At 40.5% G+C, this 27,832-nt stretch overlaps 2 protein-coding genes across 2 annotated transcripts; one reads left to right on the top strand and one right to left on the bottom strand.

The window, feature by feature from the left end:
* The first annotated feature begins 7 nt into the window (after positions 1-7).
* LOC133532355 (GDNF-inducible zinc finger protein 1-like) lies at positions 8-15,188 on the top strand. The gene is made up of 9 exons (XM_061870968.1): positions 8-238; positions 763-891; positions 1,679-2,356; positions 9,715-9,842; positions 10,527-10,601; positions 11,405-11,537; positions 12,781-12,963; positions 13,780-13,902; positions 14,778-15,188. The coding sequence occupies exons 1-9, from the start codon at positions 113-115 to the stop codon at positions 14,922-14,924; spliced, it is 1,722 nt and encodes a 573-aa protein (XP_061726952.1). The 5' UTR covers positions 8-112; the 3' UTR covers positions 14,925-15,188.
* A 1,223-nt stretch (positions 15,189-16,411) lies between these two features.
* LOC133532352 (zinc finger protein ZFP2-like) lies at positions 16,412-27,582 on the bottom strand. The gene is made up of 3 exons (XM_061870965.1): positions 26,841-27,582; positions 24,940-25,146; positions 16,412-18,709 (listed from the first exon to the last, which is right to left on the bottom strand). The coding sequence occupies exons 1-3, from the start codon at positions 27,322-27,324 to the stop codon at positions 17,379-17,381; spliced, it is 2,022 nt and encodes a 673-aa protein (XP_061726949.1). The 5' UTR covers positions 27,325-27,582; the 3' UTR covers positions 16,412-17,378.
* Positions 27,583-27,832: the final 250 nt, after the last annotated feature.

Below are 27,832 nucleotides of genomic sequence, written 5' to 3'. Positions count from 1 at the left end.
TCTATTTAATTTTTTCAGACTGATATCTGAACGTACGCGAACAGATGATCGATCGATAAGTAAATAAATACTCGTTTTTGTGAAATTGTTCGGTTTATAATATTTCAATGCGATGAGTGTGAAGGAGGAAGGACAAGAGCTGTTAGTGTGCTGCATATGTCTAGCTACCGACACCACACTGTATAACATACAAGAGTCTAATTTGTTAAAAGTTTTCGTTGATCTAATGGGCACTGAGGTTAGTACGATTAACTACAAATTTCTAGGCTAGTTTCAATAATTTAGTGAATTACTTTAGTAATGTATGAACAGTAGTATATAAGTGCACTGCCTATAATTCAGTACTACAACATTAGTCCACACATTCACTCGTAAGTATCAATCTTTGTGTTGTTATATGAGAATTTTGTACTTTTTATGAAGAAGTCTTGCCTCAGAACTGGCGTCGGGTCCAAGCAAGAGTATTTTTCCGATTCACGAAGTATCAGCGCATCGTTAACAATATTTGAGATGTAAAAAATGGTTCGTACGCAAACATATGAAATATTGAACATTTTTGGCAATTATAGACAAAGTATTTGTTTATGTGCTGATATTCCGTGAAACAGAAAACGATTATCAGGTCCGACATCGGGACTGATTTCGGGCCTGATATCGGGAAGTGTGGATGTAATTGGCCCTTAAAGGTACTGGTCGAGAACGTCTCAAGTTTTTCTTTTGTGCAATAAAAAAGCAATGGGGCTAATAAATAAAGGTGTGCAGGAGTTTTGTTCGGTCGGGCGCTGCGTGTGCAGCGTGTGCCGCGCACAGCTCGCACGCGCGGCGGCGCTGCGTGCCCGCGGTCGTCGCGCACAAGCCTTGCTCGCCAGCGCTCTGCAACGAACACAATATGTAAGCACATATTTCAGTATTTTAAATCTGCAAGTAGGCTTCAAGGGCTCTTTCACAAGTCAATACAAAGTTTTTAGTGAGATTTTATTTTTATTAAGTGCCAGTGTACAATTAAGAGGATCAATACAATCAGTAAATGTTTATATTATTATTTTTACAAGCTTACTTACCTATATTTTACTTGCAATTCTTATATGTTCCAGTCAAATCTTGCTAGCTAAATTAGACCCACTTTCCATTATTCAATTGAGCTGAAAATTCAGATTGGTGACAATCTGACAATACAATATTATGGTACTATCAAGCTGACCCCACGATGGAAATAAGAGTTGGCCGTAGGAAATTAGTGATAAAACAACGCAACCTAACTGTAGTTTCATCACACTTGCTCGAAAAAGGTCTTATTTCATGCAGGTGTATTGAAGGACAAAGGCCTATATTATTGGTCCCTCGGGAGTTATGGATTGTGAAAAAAAAAGCTATAAATCCCTAGGGAGTTATAGCTTTTTATTTTGATTCTGTCGCTAATTTATATGAACCATGTAAGTTTACTTTTAAAATAATGACGTTTATTATTTAATATTTTTGTTTATGTTTAAAACCCCCTTTGTTGCACAATGTACAGTGAACCAAGAAAGTGGTTTACCACTTTTCGACTCTATTACTTGACAAATAGAGTCGAAAAGTGGTAAACCACTTTCTTGGCTGACTGTACTATAGGTTTGTTAGAATCGTAATTTTGCCAGCTTGAAATGAAATTTTTGACAAAAAAAAAATACTTTTACAGATAACCTTAGACTACATTCGAACCATCGATCGAGTTGCTGAAAAGCTATGCCTAAATTTAAAGACCTCCCACGTCTACACTTCCGATTCTACCCTCCCAGACGTCAAAGAGGAAATCAAAGAGGAAACAGACTTTACTGAAAACATATTCGTCGCCGAGCCTACTTTAGCTGATTATGATGATTTCAGAGAAAGTACACCTGAATTTGAAAATGATGATATTGAAGAAATTACAACCCAGGGAAGTACTGAGTTACACAGTAATAATAAAATTGAACCTAGAATAAATAAGCGTAAATTATCAGATAATAAAAGAATACTAAAATCTACTAAAGGAAAAAAGAAACTACCTAAGAGATCTAAAACTACTCAAAGACTAGAATCTACCAAAGATTTAAATCTACCGGAATCTACTATAGAAAAGCTACCAGAAAAAACGAAAAGGGTTATAAAAAGGCGTATGGCTGACAATGGGTTTTTGCCTGATTTTAATTTCGAAGAGTTTGAAATAAAATATAATTGTAAAATAGATATATTGTCGAAAGAGGAGCAGATGAGAGAGATAGAGGCTCGCAAGATGGCGCCGAGTTATACGCTCGCTGCGTTCGGGTGCGAGGTGTGTGGGAAGAGCTTTGCTACTCAGCAGGTGTATGAGGGCCATATGCTGAAACATGACCCTGTGAGTACATAACAACCTACTCTTACTTATATTACACTAGTTCCTACCCGCGACTTCGTCTGCGTGCGATGATGAAAACTGTCCTATTTCTTTTCTTGGGTCTCAAATTATCTCCCTACTAAATTTCATCTAAATCAGAAAAGGTAACAAATAGACACCCGGGTACGTCTCGGACCTTTGGACCCGGGTACATCCTTAATCTACGTTCAAAAGAGAGGTATGGGCATTATGAATCATCTCACATTGTGTTGTAGGGCACAGCACAGCGGATGTCAGATCTAGAGCAGAGCCCAACTGGAGAAGTACCTCCACCTTACAGAAAACCGCATCCAAATAACACTAGACCCTACTTATGCATGCGGGAGGATGCGGAGTGTTAGAGTTGGCAACGCGCATGTTACTCCTCTAGTTGCAGGCGTATATAAGCTACGGAGACTGCTTACCATCAGGCGGGCCGTATGCTTGCCACCGACGTAGTATAAAAAAGACAGGGCTATTTTAGTTTATATTATATTAGTAGGGTTATTGTTTGTTTTGTTTCCATATGTGGTTGCGACAGTACGTAACTTTTTATTACGGTCACGTCTGAAAATATCGATACAGACAACGTGCCAAAAATATGTATACACTACTCTAATATATGGGCCACAAAGTCGTTCATACATATTGTTCGTGATTAGGCGTAGCTTACTGGAGAAATTCGACTTTCTTGGATGGCGAAATAAAAAATCCGAAATTTAACGTGCTTATTCTTGTAATTCTAAATGCTTAATCTACGTGTACATGTTTCAAGGAATTGGGGTAGAGGGGAACAATATGTCGTGACGTAGGGTGACGAAGACGTATATCGGGCTCCGTATTGGCCGCGATATGTGTGACGCGACATACGCAATTGTATCGCTCCGCCCAAAGATGTCGCGGTGGGTCTCGTACGGAACATGCCCCCGGCCTTGAAAGATCTGGCTTTCAAGAGGATTCTTGAGCTTCTCTCCTCTCTTCATCTGGCTGAGACACCAAGGGGCAGATTTTGGTGTAAGCGCGTCTTATGATGCCGGATGCGGTACGGATGTCTGCCACTCTTGACACTCCGTCTCTGCCAGGGATAGTCTTCACGATGCGTCCCAACTGCCATTTTAGTGGAGGCAGATTATCGTCCTTTATAAGTACCAGTGTGTCTGGCTTGAGGATTTCACAGTGGCTCCTCCACTTGGATCGCGTCTGTAATTCGGAGACGTACTCTTTGGACCAGCGGGCCCAGAAATGCTGCCTAATCTTCTCCACCATCTGGTATCGGTTGAGTCGATGAGCAGGCGCGTGCTGAAGGTCCTCTGAGGCGGGCGACGTCAAAGTACGACCGACGAGAAAGTGCGCAGGGCTCAGAGGAAGAAAGTCGTGCGGATCCGATGACATGGCGTATAAAGGACGGGAGTTCAGGACGGCTTCAATTTGGCTTAACGCCGTGCTAAATTCTTCGAATGTGAGATGAGCGTTTCCAATAACACGGCGTATATGAAATTTACATGATTTCACTCCAGCTTCCCATAGGGAACCAAAATGGGGCGCGTAAGGTGGAATAAAATGAAATTTAATATTACTACTAGTAGCGTAATCTATGATGTCAGGACTACATTGCGACAAAAACTTGGCAAAATCATGCATTAAACCCACAAAGTTCCTGCCATTATCCGAAAATATTTCGTTAGGCTTGCCGCGTCTAGCTATAAAGCGTTTGAGAGCTAGGAGGTAAGCGTCGGTGGTCAGATCGCTGACAAGCTCTAAGTGGATGGCTCGCGTAACAAAACAAACGAACAAGCAAATATATGCTTTAACAGTTTGAGCACCTCTGCCTTTGCGGTTCAATATGAAAACTGGCCCTGCATAGTCCACGCCACAAGTTAAAAAGGGATATGTAGGCGTAATTCTCTCCTCGGGTAGGTTTCCCATGAAAGGAGTAAGGGTTTTCCCTCTTAATCGCTTACAAATAACACAATCATAAAAAATCTTTCGCGCGAGGTTCCTACCACCTAGCGGCCACCAAGCATCGTGCAGTTCAAAAAGAAGGGCTTGAGGCGCGGCATGTAAAAGTTTTTTATGTTCGTGGCGGAATAATAAAAGCGTAAAGTGATGTTTGCTTGTTATTAATATCGGATGCCTTTTTTCGTAAGCAAAGTATTGCGAATAACCAATACGACCGCCGACTCGCATGACACGATTTTCATCGATAAACAAATTTAACTTACTTAAGTTATGCTTTGTTTTAATCGTTTGTTTATTAGTCAATAGCTTGTACTCATCTGGGAATGATTCCAGTTGAGACAGCCTGACCAATAAATTTGTTGATTCCCGCAGTTCCTCGACGCTGATACGGCCCGTACGCTTATTATTCTTATTGCGCGCGTTGTGAATAAAACGTAAAACGTAAGAAGTGGCGTGTATCATGCGCGAGAACTGAGAAAACCGCTCGAAGGGAAATAATGCCGCTTCTGTAATAGCGGTAAGCGCTAAGTCTACGTTAGATTTAACCTCTGGCAGTATATCGTGTGAATCGTCCGAATTCGGTAGTTTTGGAATATTTTTAGGGTCAAAATTAACATCCTGCAGAAATTCAGGTCCTTCCCACCATAAACTGGATCCAGCTAGGTCTTCTAATCGGACGCCTCTCGAAACTAAGTCAGCTGGGTTAACTTTACCGCTGACGTGGCGCCATGGAAGCGCTTTGGTCAGTTCATGGATCTCAGTGACCCGATTCTGCACAAAAGTTTTTAATAAATTAGGTGACATGCGCAACCACCCTAAAACGCAAGTAGAATCGGAATAAAATACGATGTCGTCAAATTGGCAATTAATACTACGTATGACCTTGTCATATAATTTAGCACCTAGAAGTGCGCTGCAAAGTTCTAATCGGGGCGTACTTAGGACTTTAATTGGACTTAATTTCCCCTTTGAACATAACAATCGTGAGCATACTTCCATGTTATCATTTATTGTGCGAATATAAATGCAAGTGCCATAAGCAACCTGTGACGCGTCTGTAAAGATATGCATTTCTATGCGCGTATAATTACTGCTACCCATTACATAACGCGGCACACGGATTGTGCTTAGAGCAGCTGATAACGCTCTAGTAAAATCATTCCAGGTGCGCATGACGTCAGAAGGGACTTCGTCGTCCCAATCAAGTTTGAGAAGCCATAAACGCTTGAGTAAGACCTTGGCGAGCATAATTGTCGGACTCAATAAACCTAAGGGATCATAAATTTGCGAGATATGTGATAAAATAATGCGCTTAGTTACTTTATCATTGGTTTTCACCAAATCAAGTTGCGAGTTAAAATAAAATTGATCATAGTAATTATTCCATCCTATGCCCAATGTCTTTGTATTGCAGTCTTTATCGAACGTTAGTTTAGTTTGCGCGTCAGACAGCAGTGCGAAATTAGACTCTAACGACGGCTCGCTAAAGTTGAATACCCACTTTCGTAACGGAAAACAACCCGATTGCAATGTTCGCGCGGTTTCATTGCATAATCGCAGTAATTCAAGTTTACCCTGTGACCCAGTTATCATGCCATCTACGTAAAAATCCTTGTTAATTATTCTTTTAACGTCGGGATCGGTGCATTCAGTGGCTAACTGTTTTAAACAACGGACACTTAAGAAAGCTGCCGACGCCATACCGTAAGTGACACGATTTAAACGATAAATTTGTATCGGTTCGTCGGGGCTGTCGCGCCAAAGGATCAGCTGAAGGTCACGTTGATTTTCTGCCACTAATACCTGACGATACATTTTGGCTACGTCCGCGCAAGCTACGTAACGATGCTGCCTAAAGCGTAAAAGAATCGACAGAAGGTCGCCCTGGATTGCGGGACCTACCATTTGAAGGTCGTTCAGAGATGTACCCGAACTAGATGCCGCACTAGCATCAAAAACTGCCCTTAATCGTGTTGTTGTAGATTCACGAAAAATTCCATGATGTGGCAGAAAGAAATGTGGTGAGTTATATGAAGAAACTTTACTCATGTGCCCTAAATCGAGGTATTCGTGCATAAAGTCTGTATATAATTTTTTGAACGTTTCTGAACGCTGTAATCGTTTTTCCAGCGCCAACAAACGACGTTCAGCTTGAGGGTACGTTTCTCCTAGCATTTCGGGTGGCTGCTTGAGTGGCATGCTAACACAGAACCTTCCTTCGCTGTCGCGCGTAGTGGTGCGAACGAAATGCTCCTCGCAAGCCTTCTCCTCATCAGACAATGCGTCCCGAGTGGTAGGTACCTCCTCAATCTCCCAGAACCGCCGTAATAACGAATCTGTTGTTTGCGTAAAGTTACATTGGATGTGGCCTTCAATGCGTGCGTTTAGATTGATAGGACCTGCTACTACCCATCCAAATTCGGTATTTAATAAGTAAGGACCGTTACGTAGTTTTATTTTTTCCATCGTAAACAAATCCCAAAACTTATCACCACCTATTAAGATATCGAAATCTTTGTAATCTAAAAATTGCGGATCTGCCAGTTGTATATTATCTGGAATATCGAATTTTGCACAATGTTCATATACCACTGGCATTGATGTATTTATTTGCGGTAAAACAAAACAATGTAAATTTGTAGTGTAGGCGTTAATGCGCGATTTTATTTGGACATTGCAGGTTTGCGTACACTGCGTCACGGTACGCCCTACACCGCTTATTTCGTGAGTGGACTGTACTAATGGTGCGCCTAATAAATCACGTAAGGATTCTTTTATAAAACATCGTTGCGCGCCGTCGTCAAGTAGAGCGACGACAGTATGCGGTTTATTATTTTTATCAATCACGTCGATAAGAGCGGTTGACAACAAGACCGGCCTCAAAGCCGGGCGCTGCGAAGGAATTCGCTGACAATGCGCATTGACCGACACGGCGGCGGCCGAACTGGATGCAGCAGCGGCCGAAGTAGGTGTAGCGGGGGCCGTGACGTCAGCGGGGGCAGGGACGCGAGTGCACTCATCACTAGGAGGATGGATAATCGAATTGTGTTTGTTATTACATTTGCGACACGGGCCGAATACGCATGACTCCACGGAATGACCCGCTCGTAGGCAGTTAGTGCATAACTTGTTGTCGGCAACAAACTTAAGTTTAGATTCGTAATTAGTATCAAGAAATTTGACACAAGAATAAAGTGGATGACTTAATTTACACATGGGACACGCGAATTTTGATTTGTGTTGTGATTTTTGTGGTTTGCTGTTGGTAGAAACATTGCAGTGTACTTTGTTGTTATTGTAACTATGAGTGGAGCTAGGAGTGTTATATTTTTTGCTTACTTCGTGCTTATCGCGTACACTCGTACTCGTACTTTGTGGATGTGATGCCTGCAATGTTTCTAACATATCTGCACGGTTTCTTAAAAACTGCAATAAATCATCCAATTTAATCTTCATCTGAGTGTCGCCGCTCGTAAGACTACTTTTATGTTGTTCCCACTCGCGTTCAGTGGTTTTATCGAGCTTTGACACTAAGATGTAAATAATTAAAGTATCCCATGACGATACAGGTTCGCCTAGGACCTTAAGAGCGCGTAAATTCTTTAATGTCGTGTCAATTAACTTTCGTAGAAGTATGTGCGATTCTTTAGGCAGTGACTGAAGCGAAAATAGTGCCTTGACGTGATTGTGAATCAATAATCTATTGTTATTGTAGCGATCAAGAAGGAGCTCCCATGCCACCGCGTAGTTACTTGTCGTTAGTTCGAGCGCTTCTATAACTAACAAAGCACTACCAGTCAGTGATGATTTTAGGTAGTGGAACCTTTGGATGTCACAGAGATCCTTCGAATTGTGAACTAATGATAAATAAATATCCCTAAATGCGAGCCAGTTTTCATACGTGCCGTCGAAAGAGGGGAGTGATAACACTGGCAGTTTAATTGATGCCTTCATTGTTGTGTTTTGCGAAACAGTGGGACTTTTGCTTTCTGTACTATTAAATTTACTTAGAATAGACTCGGCGAGGGCTTGCGCACTGAAATAACCATCCTCAAACTGTTCTCGTTGCGTTAACTGGTCTTCGAGATTCGATTCGAACACATTCGCTTCGATTTGAGTTTGAAGATCGTTAAATTCAGTGTACAGGCTCTCTGCTCCTTGCACGCGTAGTTTTAAATTTATTCTACAAGGCTCAGTTAAAGCGTCTAAATTATCGCTACAGTTTTGAATGTGGGTTGCGAACTTTGTCAGTCTGGCCTTTATAATGCCACGTTTTTTAACCAATTCGCGAACATGCGGTTCAATTGTGGCATCACAGATAGCCCTAGCCGGCGATTTATCGCGTGATTTGTTTGGTACAACGATATCACCTGGTCCCATTTTGGTTAGGTTTAATATGGAAAGCTGGAGTACTCACGTGTGGACTTTGGACCCTGATGCAACTCCGCGTTGTGTAGCGGCGAAAAGGTGTCCTAGGGTACCGGTCACGCAATGATAACTCGTCACGGGCTCACTGGAATTGATTAAGCACGGCATTAAGCAACTGAAGACAAAGGGTTAGGTATAGGGTGGCTGGATGTCCGTACCGAAATATGCGCGTTTAAAATCGTTGGATATCCAGTTCTCGTCCTACTGGTAACCGCAGTTCCCAAATTAGCGCATCCTTGGGTGTCTTCTTGCTGCATACGCGCCTTCCGTCCAAGAAGAAATGTCGATGTGCGATTTCTCTTCCAAAGGTGCTGCTTCTCAATAACCTCTCAACTCGTACTCGACGATTGGCGAAGAAGTCGTTGATATATTTGGCGAAGGAGGACCAATATGTTCGTGATTAGGCGTAGCTTACTGGAGAAATTCGACTTTCTTGGATGGCGAAATAAAAAATCCGAAATTTAACGTGCTTATTCTTGTAATTCTAAATGCTTAATCTACGTGTACATGTTTCAAGGAATTGGGGTAGAGGGGAACAATATGTCGTGACGTAGGGTGACGAAGACGTATATCGGGCTCCGTATTGGCCGCGATATGTGTGACGCGACATACGCAATTGTATCGCTCCGCCCAAAGATGTCGCGGTGGGTCTCGTACGGAACACATATTTATGGCACTTCGATCGTGTCGATGTTTTCAGACGTGACTGTACCTACCAAAGTACCAATTAGTTAAGTATTATGTTACTCGTACTACGTATGAGGTCCATTAATTGGCTCCCTGTATCTACAATACAATACTCTTGTTCAACTCAATAAAAGAAAACAAAACACAAGGAAAGGTAAACAACAGGCCTTATCGCTAAAAAGCTCTTCCAGACAACCTACCACAATGTATAATGTTTAGTCTCAAAATTGGATCTCCAAATAAATAAAAGTACATATTGTATATAGAGCGCGGGCGGGCACGCGTGCGGCGTGTGCGGCGTGCGGTTCGGCACGCGGTCGCGCGCGCACGTGCACGCCGACGCGCACCGCCTGCGCTTCACGTGCGGCGCGTGCGGCTTCCTCACGCGCACCAGGTACGGTACTGCAGTAAACTCACGTGTTTAAGATGCTACACTGCTGCTTAAAAAACTATGACGACCTTAAAAGATGAACGGTATGACGGTGCTATTTCTTGTTTTATTTATAAATTATTACTTTTTTTCCTAAAAATCAATACTCAAATCTTTAAAGTTGTTCCGGAGTGACAACAAAAATACCTTTTGAATTATTTTTATATACAGACAACTCGAACACAGATAAGCATCAAAAGGTCCATTGTAATGCAACAGATTATGCACAGAATTGCAACCGTATATAGGGTGACCTTGGCCATTGGACAAACCCTGAAATCCCACGTAGGGTTACTTCTCAGGAATGCTCTGACGTTAATATTTTTTTAATTAGAACAAAAGATAAAAAAATAAATTTTTCGAACAAATGTTACTTGCAATATTCGACAACAAAAAGAAACACACTGTGTTAATCTTTGGCAGTGTTTTTTACAATTTGTTCGAAATGTTTGATAATTCAAATATTTTAAATTTAAATTTAAATAAATAAATATTAGGACATTGTTACACAAATCGACTAAGTCCCACAGTAAGTTCAATAAGGCTTGTGTTGAGGGTACTTAGACAACGATATATATAATATATAAATATTTATAAAATATGTTTGATCTACGAGTAAGTTTACTAATATGTTGTATGATGTTCCAGATTTATAGCCAAGAACCACTTCCTGACCCACTCCGGGACCACCCACCCGTGCCCACACTGCGACGCCACGTTCACGTGAGTGTATGAAACTTGTGTTGTTTAAGACTCGTCATTTGAGTACAGCTTTAAAACTTTCCAGACTCTTCTAATTAAGTTAAAATTCGAGTTTTTTTTAACGTATTAGAGGTCCAAGTCTTGTAGAACTTGTAGAAACTTGAGTCCTTTTAAGATAACTCTCAATTTATTTACAAAACATTTCGAAATGCTATTGTTTTCATGTAAAAATGATGTGTATTTTTATTTAGACAAAATTTTTGACGGAGTGTTTATTCATAGGCTGGACGAATCTTTGAGTTACGCTTAAAATATACCAAATAAAGGACTCGACTCGGGATAAGGCTGGTAACCAGTGGTACCATTACGCGCTAACTGTCGTCCTAATCAATCGATAGTGTCGGGAGGGGGCGGTGAGTAAGGTTGCCAGAGCTCAACGAGAGGGGGGGGACTAGGGTCGGCAATGCGCATGTAAATCCTCTGGAGTTGCAGGCGTCCATAGGCGACAGTCACTGCTTACTACCAGGCGGGCCGTATGCTTGTTTGCCACCGTCGTGGTATTAAAAAACAATGTAAGAATATATCCTCCTAACGCTCACGGTCCTATATATAGTACTTAGTTCGATGAAATTTAAAACATTTTCATTTGGAACAGAGTTGCATTTGTTTTGGTCCATTATTTACCAAACAAAAGAAAATCCACTCTGTTTCCTACATTGTACCTTCAAAATTCACTGACAAATTTTGGATTATTCTCTTAGAAGGGTAAAATAGCGGCTTCTAGCAACAAATATAAATACTCAACAATGTGCTTTCTATTGCAGCAAGTATACATCATACCTGACGCACGTGCGGCGCCGGCACCCCGCCATGAACGTGGCGTGCGACGAGTGCGGCGAGACTTTCGTCGGCCGCAACGGGCTGCGGCACCATAAGACGCGAGTACACCGGCACACGGTGCGTACATAACTAGCGTCCGGCATGTGGCATGCCACTGCGGGACGTTCGAAACGGGCTGTGGAACCAAAAGACGCGCGTACACCGGCACACGGTGCGTACATAACTAGCGTCCGGCATGTGGCATGCCACTGCGGGACGTTCGAAACGGGCTGTGGAACCAAAAGACGCGCGTACACCGGCACACGGTGCGTACATAACTAGCGTCCGGCATGTGGCATGCCACTGCGGGACGTTCGAAACGGGCTGTGGAACCAAAAGACGCGCGTACACCGGCACACGGTGCGTACATAACTAGCGTCCGGCATGTGGCATGCCACTGCGGGACGTTCGAAACGGGCTGTGGAACCAAAAGACGCGCGTACACCGGCACACGGTGCGTACATAACTAGCGTCCGGCATGTGGCATGCCACTGCGGGACGTTCGAAACGGGCTGTGGAACCAAAAGACGCGCGTACACCGGCACACGGTGCGTACAGACACAGACAACTTACAATGCGGCATGTAGCATGCCACAGTGCGGGACGTCCACAACGGGCTGCGGCACCATAAGACGCACGTACACAGGTACACGGTGCGTACACAACTAGCATGAAGTATGTAGCATGCCACTATGCGGGACGTCCACAACGGGCTGCGGCACCACAAGACTCGCGTACAGCGGCACACGGTGCGTACACAACTACCGTGTGGCATGTAGCATGGCACAGTGCGGGACGTCGACCACGAGCTGCGACACCACAAGACACGCGTACATCGGCACATGGTGCATACACAACTAGCGTGCGGCATGTAGCATGCCACAGTGCGGGACGTCCACAACGGGCTGCGGCACCACAAGACGCGCGTACATCGGCATACAGTGCGTACACAACTAGCATGCGGCATGTAGCATACCACTGAGCGGGACGTCCACAACGTACAGGCGTTGTCAAAACTTCAATTGATAGAGGCTTTTGCCCTGACGCACAGGAGACAGCCGTACCCCCGCTCGGAACCGATCGGCCATGGTGGTATCGGTGGTGTTCACATTGTTTGAGAATTATGGATTCTAAAAGTGTACAGGATGGAAAAAACACACTTTTGGGACACTGGGACACTTATATCCCATTCATTTCTTAGGTGCTCATGAGCTCGCAGAAGTCTCATAAACGTTTTCAAATTAAATAGTATTTTAAATAATATGACATATTTACACTTTAAAAAACTAATGTTTCACTTACCTACATTATTATTTGGCAGCAACCAAAACCCCGTGCGAGCAACGTCCCGTGCTCGCTGTGCTCGCAGACGTTCGTGTGCGCGGCGTCGCTCGCCACGCACCACGAGCGCGTGCACCTCAACATCCGCGTGAAGGAGCCGCCGCGCGCGCGCGCGAGGAACGCACGTGCGTTCATTTGCGAACTCTGCGGCGCCGAATGCTCCGTAAGTATTAATTATAATACTAGGAAACTACCAAAATCTACCAACAGTATTAACTCTTGGTAGATTTTAGCAGTTTCCTAGTTTTATTTAGTAATTTTTAGTAGTATTTTCAGAGTAACGATCAGCTAGTTCTTTATGAAATTATACATTAACGGATCTTCATCGTGTATTGAGTTTTAATTTACCTATTATTTAATTTAATTTAATGTCTAAAAATCGTGTAAGTTTAAATCAGCTAGTTCTTTATTTGCGGGTGTATTTCTTAGAAAAAGTATTCGCAGGGTCCGAAAGGATAATTATCTTGATAATTGTCGTGATTTTTATGCCTGATAATTTTCGATTTTAACTTAAAGTTTTACGAAATATAATTAGATTATTACATGATGGTTGATTATCTTATATTTCAATTGTTAATAAAAAACTAATAATTTTAGATCGGTTTTTCTTTTTACATAGCAAAATACGCCTCAATAATTATGTTTTACTATCAAAGAATTCAAAGAAAATAAATATAGCACCATCCATACCTGGGATAATTATCAAAGACTATATTTATCTACCTATAGATAATCTCGAACCCTGAGTATTCATCCACGTTGTTAACTTTTTGAACGCCTATTGTGTGCGCGTCATTGCGAACCTTATCGGAACGCACGAAAATTGACACCTATTGGGCTGAAGCTGCGCGCGTCGGTTGACATCTTGGTCGGTCAAAAGATCAAATAGTTAATACTGGGATCGGCGCCCGCACCACACAGTCAAACTGACAATTTGATCAGATTGTACGGAATGCGTTCAGTTTGAGTTCGTCCGCAGTCGGTATCGAGCCTATCGGCGCACCAGCGCGTCCACGCCGGGGCGCGTCCACACCAGTGCCCCGCCGCGGGCTGCGCGCGTCGCTTCGCCACGCTGCACAACATGCAGCGCCACCACCGAGTAGTACGTTTATTTATCCACTGCCAGTGTGTCCACGCCGGTGCGCGTCCACACCAGTGCCCCGCTGCGTCTAGCCGCCCTTCGCCACGCTAAAGAAGGACGCATAACACAAGGCATTTCTTACATTGATCCACCTTTCTTTTTCTATCGCACGCCTTTAATTGTATAGCTTTCCCGCTCGCACAGTGGTATTGACAGCCACGCGGGCACTAGAGATTACCAGGAATAGGCAGGTCAATGTACCACATTCATCATGTTAAGCGTCTCTTCTTCACACAACATGCAGAGCCACCATCGAACAGTACGTTCATATTACAAGCTTTTACGCTTTAAATGTTTATACAAAAGACAGAGGCAAAATCCACAACGCAGTCTACGTTAAGGTTTTTATTCAACATCACATGAAATGGCAGAATTAACGGACAGTGACATTTAATACAAATAAACCTTAACCCCCTTATTCATAAATTTTATCAGATATTTTATCAGAGCATTCCTGAGAAGTAACCCTACGTGGGATTTCAGAGTTTGGCCAATGGCTAAGGTCACCCTGTATGTATTATAATTTGGACAAAACAAATGCTAGCGTGGTGTGAGCTGAAATGAAAAGTAATGTATATTAACTTATAACCATTGACATATATATCTATGGACCAGCCGTACGGGCACTAAGAATGGCGCTAGTCCAGTGGTGTCACTCACGAATTCGAGCCAATCGTGCAGTCTAACGCAACTAGTTGCGACCAATCGCGTTGCGGCGTTAGACTGCACGATTGGCTCGAATTTGTGAGTGACACCGCTGTACTGGCCCCATTCTTATTGTCCGTAAGGCCCGTCCTTAGGTATATATGTCAATGCTTATAAGATATTGGTGGCAGGTGCACTTGGGTCGCCGGCCGCAAGTGGCATGCGGCGTGTGCGGCAAGCTGCTGGCGCATGCGGCGTCGCTCAAGCTGCACGTCAACACCGTGCACCTCAAGCTGCCCGCGCCGCGCCGGCGCGACAAGGACGCGCGACAGCAGTAGCTACTCGATTAACCGGAACCTCAATTATCCGAACGGTTTTCAGGGGCTGCAACGGAACGCTTACCGTGTTTCTATATTATATTAGATGGTAATCGCTTACCATCAGGTGATCCGTCTGCTCGTTTGCCTCCTCTATCATAAAAACGTGCGATAGAGACAGCATTATCGTAGCGCAAACGATTGTCATCTCGGCTACGGCTCCAGGTATTTCATATTTTAAAAGTTAAGTCAAATTTTAATATACAGTACTGTTTTTATGAAAAAGATGCTGTTTTTGTTTGATTTCATCCCATGACACCTACATGTATACTATCTGAACTAAGCTCCCCTAAGAACCCAATTAAAAAATTAAAAAAGTAGAAGTACTCAATGGAACTAGGAAGTTGTAACCAAAGTATCGGAAAGCCACAATTTTTAAGCCTCTCCCTGAGTGATGCTACAGATTGGGATTGCCTCACGGACACCGGAATCTCCGGGATTATATAGCTAAACTCCGCCCTTCATACAGATAACCAATTAGAATGTATTTAGGATTCTTAATAGAAACAAACAATAGGTAGTAGGACAGTTTAATCATAATCATTTATTTATTTACAGACAACAATGATCCACATAATACACATTATATTAGGTACACACAATACAAATTATATTAACATAAAATGGAAATAACATTACAATAAAATAAAAAAACAACGGGTTGCACTCCGGGAGTGCCGGCAGAAGTGAAAACTTGAATATTAACGTTGTGTATTTTTGATATTTTGAAATGGTTAGGGAATAATTTTGCACGAATTGCTTTAATTATCAGTATAAAAGTACTATTATTTATGTGGTAAAATACAATATTCATTTATTTCACTTCAGAACTATTACAATTATTTTACATTAAAAATGCACGACGTTAATGTTCAAGTCGCGCCGGCGGTCTACTGGCTTCAATGACATTGTAACAGTTAACATTTTTTCCACATGACAAAAAGTTTACAGCGCCGCTAAAGAAATTTTCACTTCAAAAATTAAATATGTTAAGTTAAATTACATAAAATCCACTAGTCAGTTACTGGCACTGTACCTACGTGAACTTATGCAGTGACTCAAATAGGGACAGTCCAGTAGGTCTGCGACCATTGCTAGGACGTCGTTGCGGCTGGCGCGCACTCTGCTGAGCGTGGCTCGCACCGCTTAATGTTTGAGACTTTGAAGTATGGAGTGTGGAATCAAAAGGAGGAAAATCTCTTATAAATTAATATTATAGGACATTATTACACAAATTGACTCCACAGTAAGCCCAATAAGGCTTGTGTTGAGGGTACTAAAAGAACGATATATATAATTTATAAATACTTAAATACATAGAAAACACCCATGAATCAGGAACTAATATCCATGCTCATCACACGAATAAATGCCCTTACCAGGATTTGTATCCGGGACCATCGGCTTCGTAGGCAGGGTCACTACCCTCTAGGACAGATTGGTCATCAAAACATGGCTGAACTATTGCAAAAGTGACCAGCTTTCAGATTTAAATAATAGTTCCTAATCTCTCCGGTGGCGCTAAGTAGGCTCATGGATTACATGAACCATAGAGGTGTAATAATATAGAGATGAAATGGAGGAGGGGCAACAAATAACCCGACCAAATTACGTAGGTTGTTTGTGGTATGTTGTCAGGAATGTTAAAGCGTGTTTTAATTTTGTCGCATTGCGTATGCTCTGTCCCTCACGGGCGCACGCGTCTAGTACATTTATATAAATACTAGGTCTATGACATTTTATGTCGGTGTATTGTGGCGCCGCCTATTTAATGTTTTTTTATGGACAATTGTCACACATAGAGATTTTCCTCCTTTTATTCCACACTCCATAGGTTGTTGTTTAAGCTAAACTTCGCTCCCTCATACAGATAACTAATTAAGATACATTTAGGATACCTTATCTTATGTAGGCTGTACACACTCGTCAATATGACTGCCCGAGACAGACCGAGAACGAGTGTGTACATATACTGCTCCCTATTCGTTTCGCTGTTCCTCGTCTCGCCTCGCCCTTGACCGATTGAATCGGAGCGTTCCCCAGACTCAACGACTGTGTACAGCTGGCATTATTTTCCAAATGCCGGCGGGTGCACAAAGACAATGGATGGCCATAAACTTTATCTGAGCAACCTTTTTTTTAAGTGCCATGCTATTTGTTATCACTTTTTTTATATACTACGTCGGTGGCAAACACGCATACGGTCCGCCTGATGGTAAGGAGTCTCCGTCGCCTATGTACGCCTGCAACTCCAGAGGAGTTACATGCGCGTGGCCAACCCTAACAATCCGCACCCTCGTTGAGCTCGGGCAACCTTACTCATCGGCAGGAACACAACACTATGACCAGTAGTTAAGTATAGCTTAGCACAATATTACTTGTAAGTAATTGTTTTTTGTAAGGTCGCTCAAGTATCTAATTAATGTCCTCGCTTTTGTTCATTAATAAAGATTTCATGTATGTACAAGCAAAACTACAAGTGCTAGAAGAACTACAGTGATCACATTTATAAACTTCAGTACTAGTTAAACTGCCTGTTGTATCCATGTGTAACATAATTTGATGCATTCTTAAAGCACTTTTGCGAGCAGCAGCATAGCTACACTGATCACATTTGTATGGCTTTTCACCAGTGTGTTTCCTTACATGAGCTTTCAAAAGACTTATTCCAATAGTAGCATAACTGCACTGGTCACATTTGTATGGTTTTTCACCAGTGTGTTTCTTTGCATGATCTTTCAAATTCTTTATTCGATTACTAGTGTAACTACACTGGTCACATTTGTATGGCATTTCACCAGTATGTTTCATTACATGATATTTTAAACGGCTTTTTTCACAGCTAGAATAACTACACTGGTCACATTGATAAGGTTTCTTATTCGTATGTGTCCTTACATGACGTTGCAAAGTAGCTTTGTAGATACTAGCATAACTACACACCTCACATTTGTAAGGCTTTTCACCTGTGTGTATTTTTAAATGACGTAACAAAATATATTTTCGATCGGTAGCATAACTACACTGGTCACATTGGTATGGTTTCTGATTAGTATGTCTCCTTATATGAATTCGCAAACTATTATTGTGTGCACTAGCAAAACTACACACCCCACATTTGTAGGGCTTTTCACCTGTGTGTGTTTTTACATGAAGTTTCAAACTATATTTTTCAAGGCTAGCATAACTACACTGGTCACACTGATAAGGCTTCACATTAGTATGTCGTCTTACATGAAGTTGGAAATCACTTTTGCGGTTACTAGCATAACTACATACCTCACATTTGTAGGCTTTTTCACCTGTATGCTCCCTTACATGAGCTTGAAAATATATTTTTTTGCTACTAGCAAAATTACATTGGTCACATTTGTAGGGCTTTTCAGTATGCGTTCTTACATGGGCTTTCAAACGATATTTTTGCCTACTAGCATAACTACACTGATCACATTTGTAGGGTTTTTCACCACTGTGTATCCTTAAATGGTCTCGCAAATCACTTATCCGGGGACTAGCATAATGACATATCCCACATTTATGAGCCCGTTCACCACTGTGTGTCTTTACATGAACTTGCAAAAAACTCATTCGGCTGCAAGTATAGCTACACTGAACACATTTGTATCGCTTCTCATTAGTATGTTTCCTCAAATGCCTAATCAAGAATTGTTTTCTAGCTGTTGCATATTCACATTGGGCACATTGGTAAGTGTCGTTTCTTCTTGGTTTCTTCTGTGGAGTTTGTCCTGCAACAAAAATTGTTTTACTACTCGTATATTAAATTACCCCTAAAAGAACGAGGGTGTCGTAAGAGGCGACTAAGTTCACGAAAGTTACAATCCGATCATAAAGTACTGAAAAGGAAAGAGGCCGTCATTCTCCAAATGCAACGATCTATTTCCTCACTGCAAAAGAAAATACAAAAAATGGAAACCGGCCTATGTGATCTGATTAAACCTCACCTGGCTCTCTCACACTCAGTGAAAGCCAATACTCATACAGCCAAAGCTGCAGATACGTCGCCTTTGAAGAGCGGCAACCAATCGTTCCGTGGTGCGCTGAACAATCCAACAGGAGAAACACAAGTTGACCATAAACCGAAACTCTTAATACTATCAGATCTGCACGGAACTGAGTTATCCTATATACTTTCCAAGATAAGGAAATCAGATTATGATATATATACAGATGTGATTTACCATGGAACAACCGACCGTGTACTTAAGGATATCAACGAAAAAAACGAAAACTTTTACAGACAAAGACTGTGTTATATTAATGTGTGGTGGCAGCGACTTTAATGTCAACAACTACAAGCACACAGTAAAATGTATAGATGAGGTTGTAAATGCCCTTGCACACTGTAAAGTCATAATCTGTACTATACCACTAAGCGTAAACTCATATGCTGAGACCTTTAATAATTTTGTAACTAAAATTAACACTGAAATACCACTTCTAAGTAAATATTCTCATGCATATGTCGCATGTGTCGGTGACAACCTATTGTTTCAGGATTTCAAACGAGATGGATATAAATTAAACACTAAAGGGAAGTACAAGGTTGCACTCTCGATTAATGCCTGCCTAAAACTGTTAAACGAAAAAATGTACAATGGCCTATCTTTTTTATGAATAACGCAACATCCGCACTATCACATGTAAGTCCTACTACTACTATAATGCACTTAAACATAAATAGATTGAGGAATAAATTGCTTAGTCTAGAGGCTTATCTTGAATGTGATTTAAACATGTATCCTAATGTTATTGCTATTACTGAAACGTGGCTAGAGCCAAATGAATCCAAATCAATCAATCTACCGGGCTACACTATTGCTACTGAAACCGCACGTAGTGAAAGTAGAGGAGGCGGTACTTTACTATTTGTCAGAAATGACATCATTCAGCAGTGTACTCCTATCGATGTATCAAAATATAATATTGAAAGATGCTGTGAGCTGTGCGGTCTGCGTATCAACTCTGGAAAGTCCAATATGTATATTTTCGCTATTTATAGATGTCCACAATCTAGTATAAAAATGTTTCTAGAAAATATAGACCGCTTTCTCTCACAATTTGATAAGCAAAATATACTGCTGTGTGGCGACTTTAATATAAATATAGCAGATAGTAAAATGCAGACCACAAAAGATTTTCTAGAGACATTACTTGTACACAATCTAAAGCCTAGTATCACTGATCCGACAAGAAGTACAAAAAACACTGAAACCATAATCGACAATATTTTTACCGACAATCAGGAATACATAAAGGCCTCAGTTGAGCCATGTTCTTTTTCCGATCATGATGCACAGATAATATATTTTAAAAATAGCATGACTGAAAAAAGTGTTCAATACAAGGTAGTGACAAAGAGATTCTATAATAAACTAGCAAATACTCACTTTAGAAGTGCTTTAGAGCAAATAGACTGGTGGCGGCTATTAACTAACGTACACTATAGTATACAACTAAATACATTCTATGACATCCTGCATGACCTAATAAATAAATATTACCCAGTTAAAACACGCAAAATTAAAGTTAACAAAAAGCAATGGATAACTAAAGGAATTAAAATATGTTGTAGAAATAAAAGAAAAATGTATATAGAACTAAAACGTAAATATGATTATAAACTCGAGTCTCACTTTAAGATATACCAACGGGTCCTTAAAAAAGTACTGATCACTGCAAAACGTAATTATATTACAAAAACATTAACAAAAGCAAAAAATAAATCGAAAGCTGTTTGGAAATTAATTAAGGAGAATACAGGCAAAGCGACTACAACCAAAGGAGGTCATTGGAAAATAGAGCACAGCAATATAATTATAAATGATCCTAAATCCATAAGCAACTTATTTAATGAGTACTTTCTTAGTGTAGGTGAAAACTTGCACACTCCCAATCAAAATCGTGATTTTAAAATTCTACTCGAAAGGAAATCTGTAGATAATACTAAATCTATGTTTTTAAAACCTATTATGGAACACGAGATCATTAAGGTTGCTAAAAACTTAAAAAATAGCAATGCATGTGGACCAGACCATATACACACTTCTACAATTAAACATAATATTGACATCCTTTGCATACCAATCTGCCATATATTCAACGAGCATATAAAAATAGGAACATTTCCTAGCCAACTCAAAAATGCTAAAGTAGTCCCTGTACATAAGAAAGGTAGCACAAAACAAATTAAGAATTACAGACCCATCTCCCTGCTCTCAATAATCTCGAAAATATTCGAAAAATGTCTTGCAGACCGGATAGAAAAATATATGAATGACAATTACTATATATCAACAAAACAATTCGGATTTCTGAAAGGCAAAGACACAATCACAGCTATTACTAAACTAACATCTGAGATAATGAATCACCTTAATCGTGACATTAAATGTGCAGGAATATTCTGTGACCTAAGCAAAGCATTTGATTGTGTTGATCATAAGATTTTACTTTATAAATTAGAATACTATGGCATACGGGGTACTGTACTCAATCTCATATCTTCCTACCTAACTGGGCGTAGACAATTTGTTGAAATTAAGTGTTCAAGTCAAGCCGAAAGCAACAAAATCTATAAATCTGATGAAGGCATTATAAGACGTGGCGTTCCACAAGGATCAGTCCTTGGACCTCTATTGTTCATAATATTTATTAATGATCTTCCAGAAAATATCTTAAATGGAACTCCTTACCTATATGCCGACGACACCAGTCTGATTCTGGGTGCAAAGACTCACAAAGAATTGCAGAATATAACCACCAGTGCCTGGGAAAATCTCACAGAATGGTTCTCCGCAAATGGTCTATCGCTCAATAATGACAAGTGTTATTACATGATTTTTAAACGTGCATTCAACTCAATGGACTGTTCTCTAAATCTCCCTTTTGCTAAATCGGACTCAATTCGTTTTCTAGGTATCGAACTAGACCCATACTTAAGGTGGCATGACCACATAAACTATGTTGTGAAACGTCTAGGAAGTGCATGTTATTCTCTAAAATCGATGGCTAAACTTAGCGATAAGCAAACCCTGAGAACTATCTACTATTCATATGTCGAGAGTATAATCCGGTATGGCATTGAAGTATGGGGCAATAGTCCAAGTGTAAATAAAATTCTACTGATGCAAAAAAAATGCATACGCTTCATTGAAGGTTACTTCCCTGAAACGCATAGGAACCTATTTATAGAAAACAATATCCTTACAGTAACTGCATTGTATATATACCAAATCTGTTTATTTGTTCATAAAAATTTAAGCGCATACAAATCCAAAAAAGAATGTGAGAGATACCCGCTTCGCCGCAATTTAGATCTACTGCTACCTGAATCACACTTTGCATACTATAAGAAAAGCATCAATCATATCGCAATCAAAATATATAACAGTCTTGAAATAAAAATTAAGGATTCCAGTAACGTTAAGGAGTTCAGTACAAATCTAAAGACGTATTTAATAAGTAGACCATTCTATAACCTGGACGAATACTTTTGTAAGATATTGGATTAATTTAGACGGATAATCAGACTCATTTTATTTTAATTTTTATTGTTTTGGACTGTTATTATTATTATTTGTTGAATTTACTGATATGTTGTATTAATTTATTGTAACTATTCATTATTATTTTAATCGGAATGACCTCATCCATTTCAATTTTGTGTTATTTATTAATTTTATTATCAATATTATTGTTTACATTTGGTTTACATTTGATATGATTTTATACTGTGTATCTGCATGGATTTTTTTCCTTATGAGCAATAAAGAAATTGAATTGAATTGAATTGAATTGAAAGAAACCGTCATCTTACGCTTCGTCACAGGGGAGATAAGCCTCTTAGCATTGGGTTGCAACTTATCTAGGAGAAGGAAAACTCCAAAGTCAAACCCGGGACGGAGTCCCCGTTAGGCGTGAGTAGGGTAGACTCCTGCAGCCAACCTGGCTCCACACGTATTGGCTTGCCTTTCCTGTGGGTCCGGCCAGTGAGGTAGAGAGGGCAGGTGCTGGGCATCCCTGTGTTTTCCTTAACTCCGTCCCAGGCGGTGCAATGTCTCTGGACATTGCACCATAGATCGTCTGAAATAGACGCTAAGGCCAGTAGTAGTAGTATTAAATTACAATTGACGACCTGTCTTGCTTAGTAGCTGACCCTGCCTATGAAGCCGATGGAATGGAAGCGAATGGAAAAAAGTTAGTCTTCCATAGAAAATATCAAGGTCAAATAGCCAACTTTTTTTCATGATTTCGGGGTTGCTACCATAGTAAAAGTTGCTCAGTATGACCTATATATTCACTCCGTAAATTGTTACAGGTGACTAAATAAACATCCCGTTGTTATTGTTGTTTAATTCTGTTAAGTACGGAAGATGGAGATAAGGAACGAAATCTCCATGTACCAAAAAGTGTCATCAAAAAACTTTAAATAGTTGGCGCTACAATACCTAGAGTACTTGAACAAAAAATTCAAATCATAGACAGCGCAATTCACTCCGTCAATAACGCCTAGGTTCTTAGCTACTCTAGCGCTACTCTGGAGAGATTTGGAACTATTATTTATAGCTGACAGCTGGACACTTTTGCAACAGCAAAGCCTTCTGCCAAACTTTATACATGTGCAACCTGTGGGTCAATTACACGCGGCGGGCGTTTAACGCCCTCCGTGTACAATATAATAATGCGTTCAGGGTGTTGTTGGGGCTCCCGCGCTACTGCAGCGCCTCAGCAATGTTTGCGTACGCGCACACGGAGGGGTTTGGCGCGGTGATTCGTAAAGGTATCGCATCACTCATGCGCAGGGTGCGCGGGAGCCACAACACCATCCTGAGGGTCATAAGTGAGAAGACGGACTGCCCCATTCTGGGACACTGGGTTCGAACGCATGCGCAAGTGCCGGGTGTTCCAGGGGGTGGCAGATACTTAAACTAAATTATTATTATTGTTATTTATTACTTTTTTTGGCCTGTACAATACTAACATACTCGTAGCTTAAGTGTTATGTAATTATTATTAATACTCTATGGATTCTGTCTGAAATAAACAAATTTTATTTTATTTTTATTATTGACGGAGTAAAGTGCGCTGTCTATGATTAGATTTTTTTCTCAAGTATGCTAGGAATTATAGCGCCACCTATTTATGGTTTTTTGTCGGTCAATTTTTGGTATATGGAGTTTAATGTTCCTTGCCTCTACCTTCCATAATTTAGTTCCCTAAACATACTTACCCATACCCCGATGTTAACAGAATTCGATAAAAACACGGTGTATAAATAAAAAAGCGGCCAAGTGCGAGTCGGACTCGCCCATGAAGGGTTCCGTACCATTTATGACGTATTAAAAAAAACTACTTACTAGATCTCGTTCAAACCAACTTTCGGTGGAAGTTTGCATGGCAATGTATATCATATATTTTTTTTAGATATTTCATTATTTCATATTTTAGAAGTTACGGGGGGGGGGGGCGGACACATTTTATCACTTTGGAAGTGTCTCTCGCGCAAACTATTCAGTTTAGAAAAAAATGATATTAGAAACCTCAATATCATTTTTAAAGACCTATCCATAGATACCCCACACGTATGGGTTTGATGAAAAAAGATTTTTTGAGTTTCAGTTCTAAGTATGGAGAACCCCCAAAATTTATTGTTTTTTTTTTCTATTTTTGTGTAAAAATCTTAATGCGGTTCATAGAAACCATCTACTTACCAAGTTCGAACAGTATAGCTCTTATAGTTTCGGAAAAAAGTGGCTGTGACATAATCGGACAGACAGACGGACATGACGAATCTATAAGGGTTCCGTTTTTTGCCATTTGGCTACGGAACCCTAAAAAGGAAGACTAAACCCTAATATTGACGAACAGAGGCACTGCTGCATGTGCCTTGTCCCAATACCACCCAACCAACCAGCGAATTTAAGAAATAAATATAATATACACACAGACCACTGACCTCCCTTGTGTTTTTTAAGATTTCCAACTGTGTTCCTGTGTCCACCGTCTACAGCTCCATGAACTTGTCCCAGACTGTCCCAGTCTGTGATCCGAATGGGAAGCATGTCCACAGCAAGACGCTCCAGCCTCACACAGCAGTCCCGCAGTAACGGTCTCCCGGGGACAATCTCACATGACTGCTTCACTTCTTTTGCCAAATTGGAGGCTGAAACCAAACACAGAATAAAATTACAGTGCCTTAGGTATAAAAAAATAAAAACACAATAAAATACAACATGCAAATTTCCACACGCTTCTTTTGAATGTGTGTGCTAATGGAATGGTTCCAAAATTGTGAAATTGAAATTGTAATTTATTTATTTGTCAGAATATGGTATGTGAAATTTCTGCTGTCGAAAATTACGGAAAATCATCTATTTTTGTATCATCAGAGGCCTTACATGGTAGACACTTACTAAAAGAAAACGAACTAAAGGATGTCGAACTTAAAAATGTCCTTCTGTTTTGCAGGAAAACAGGAAGATTTGAGGAGATTAGCATGGGAATGCCGCCGGGATAGTAACATGCAGCTCGAACTGCAGGGATTTGAGTTGAATGAACACAACATACGATCAACAGCCCACCTCTTTCCTACTAGGCATCCTTACACTAAATCATAAATCACATGACAAGCCTTTGCATCTCTATTACAGACAATTTAGGCATTGTTGTTTAGACAACAGTTTTGGTGACTGTAGAGGCAGATGCGTGAGCGGCACGAACTCCCACATTTTCGGCATTTTTTTCTATGTAAAATAAAAATTTCCAATAAGTTTCCCAAAAATTTTTGAGACCTTTTCCTAAAGGTTGGAAATCTGCAACTTACAGATCTGTGTGACCCTCTTACACAGCATGATGTATTGTTTGCAATAAATGTTGGATTTTTATACCAGATACTAAAATGGCAATAGCCAGGTCCACACTAAGCGAGCATATGCGCAAGGCAATCTTCTCACACACAAAACGGCCAGTGTAGACGTGCCTCGGCCGTAGCGGCCGGCGGAGGAAATTGCGTGCGACGCCTCGGCTGAGGAATGTCTACACTGGCCGTTCTGTGCGTGAGGAAATTGCCTTGCGGGTATGCTCGCTGTGTGAACCTGGCTAATTGTTTTTGTACTAAATACAAAGTTAAGATCAGGACAATAAAACTGATTTAACTCTATTGTCAAATGATGGTCCCATTAGTCCCTATGATGTTGACTAATTTATTTATTTATTTATTTATATAATCATTGTTTTACAAGTCAGGATTACATTAAATATTTATTATTTATTATTATTATTTGTAAAGTAGGCAGGTAGTTGAAATAACTGATAATGCCTGTATCCTAGTCATCACTAAGTTTTCAGTGTTGAGTTGAATTTGCATTGTGCTTATCTAATTTATTCTTGAACTCATTTACAGAAATCGAGAAATTACATGTTTATAATCTTTCTACTTGTTTCTTTGCAACAAGTTTTCATTACTTATTATTATTATTATTTATAAATGTACAGGCAGCTTATGCAATGTCCTGCATTTGTGTTTTGTCCATTTATAAAATGTTTGTCGAGTCTGTTTTTAAAAGAATTCACTGAGGGTGCACTGATTACGGATTCGGGAAAACTGAGCAATTCACTGAGGGTGCACAGGGTGCACTGATTACGGATTCGGGCAAACTGAACGGTGAATACACATTCTACCAATAAATAAATTTTATTTTTCATTAAATTATTGAGAATTTCTACAGCATTTACAATAAATAATATACAAAAAACATGAGTACTTAGCCAATAACAGAACTCCCTGGAATTTACACAAAATAAAGTATCATCTGTGGGTAGACTTATGAATTAAAAAAAAAATTATAAAAATCCGACCTTCAGCAGTAAACTTTCGCTGCTCCACTAGCTCAGGGCCAAGCACCAGCTCATCCTTGACCTCATGATCGATGTACAGCTCGGCCCGTGCACCCACCAGTTCCCTGCACTCCTTTACACCCACACCTGAGCATAAGGGCTCTACTTTCACACTCGTACTCAGGTATGACTTCAATATACTACTTTCATCTTCTGACCAATGTTCCACCTTCACACACACATCTAAAGGCTCGATCTTAACCACGTTTAAGCAACATGGCTCGTCATTTCCACACACATCATACAGCGAAGCGTCTTTTATACAGACGCGTTTATCTACACCTTTAATAGACTCAGACAATGAGGGCTTGACGTCAATGTCTTCATCAGATTCAGGCTCGGCCTTTACACGGTCAACACAGCACAAGGGCTCGTCTTTTACGTACACATTGTCGCCTGAGGGCTCGGTCTTTATGTTTACTTTCTCATGCGCTGAAGACTGCATTGTCAAGTTTTAGAATAGTTATTTAAGAGAAAGAGCAATGTGATGTAGCGTTAAACTCTAAAAATAGTTAAAATTTTAAAATTCATGCCATTTCCTCAAAATCAATAAATTTCCTCAATTGCTGCAGTTTGGTTGTTTGACATAATGTCATATGACAAATGCGCTTCGTTCGTTCATGTTTACGTTCAACAATTTTTGGTGCGTCCTTGGCACACTTACGTACGAATTTACAAGTGCGATAGAGAGACAAAACGTCGATGGTGGAAAACGTAGTGATTATATGCTCTTTGGTTCGCGGTAGGCTCTGCAAATGCGTTTCGTTCATTCATGTTGCAATGTAACCTAAAGGCCAGTCGTGCTTCGAACTCTTTGAATCGAAATAAAGCTCTTTATGTAATCTTCGGTGCGAAAATCGAATGTACTCGCACGTGACCGGATTTTTTAATTTTTGGTAGAAATTTCAAAACTTGCTGGCAACATTAAAATGATCATCATGTTCTAATAGGTG

The sequence above is a fragment of the Cydia pomonella genome, chromosome 27, assembly GCF_033807575.1.
Source record: "Cydia pomonella isolate Wapato2018A chromosome 27, ilCydPomo1, whole genome shotgun sequence".
NCBI classification, from domain to species: Eukaryota; Metazoa; Arthropoda; class Insecta; order Lepidoptera; family Tortricidae; genus Cydia; species Cydia pomonella.
This window is presented reverse-complemented; position numbering and strand designations above follow the sequence as displayed.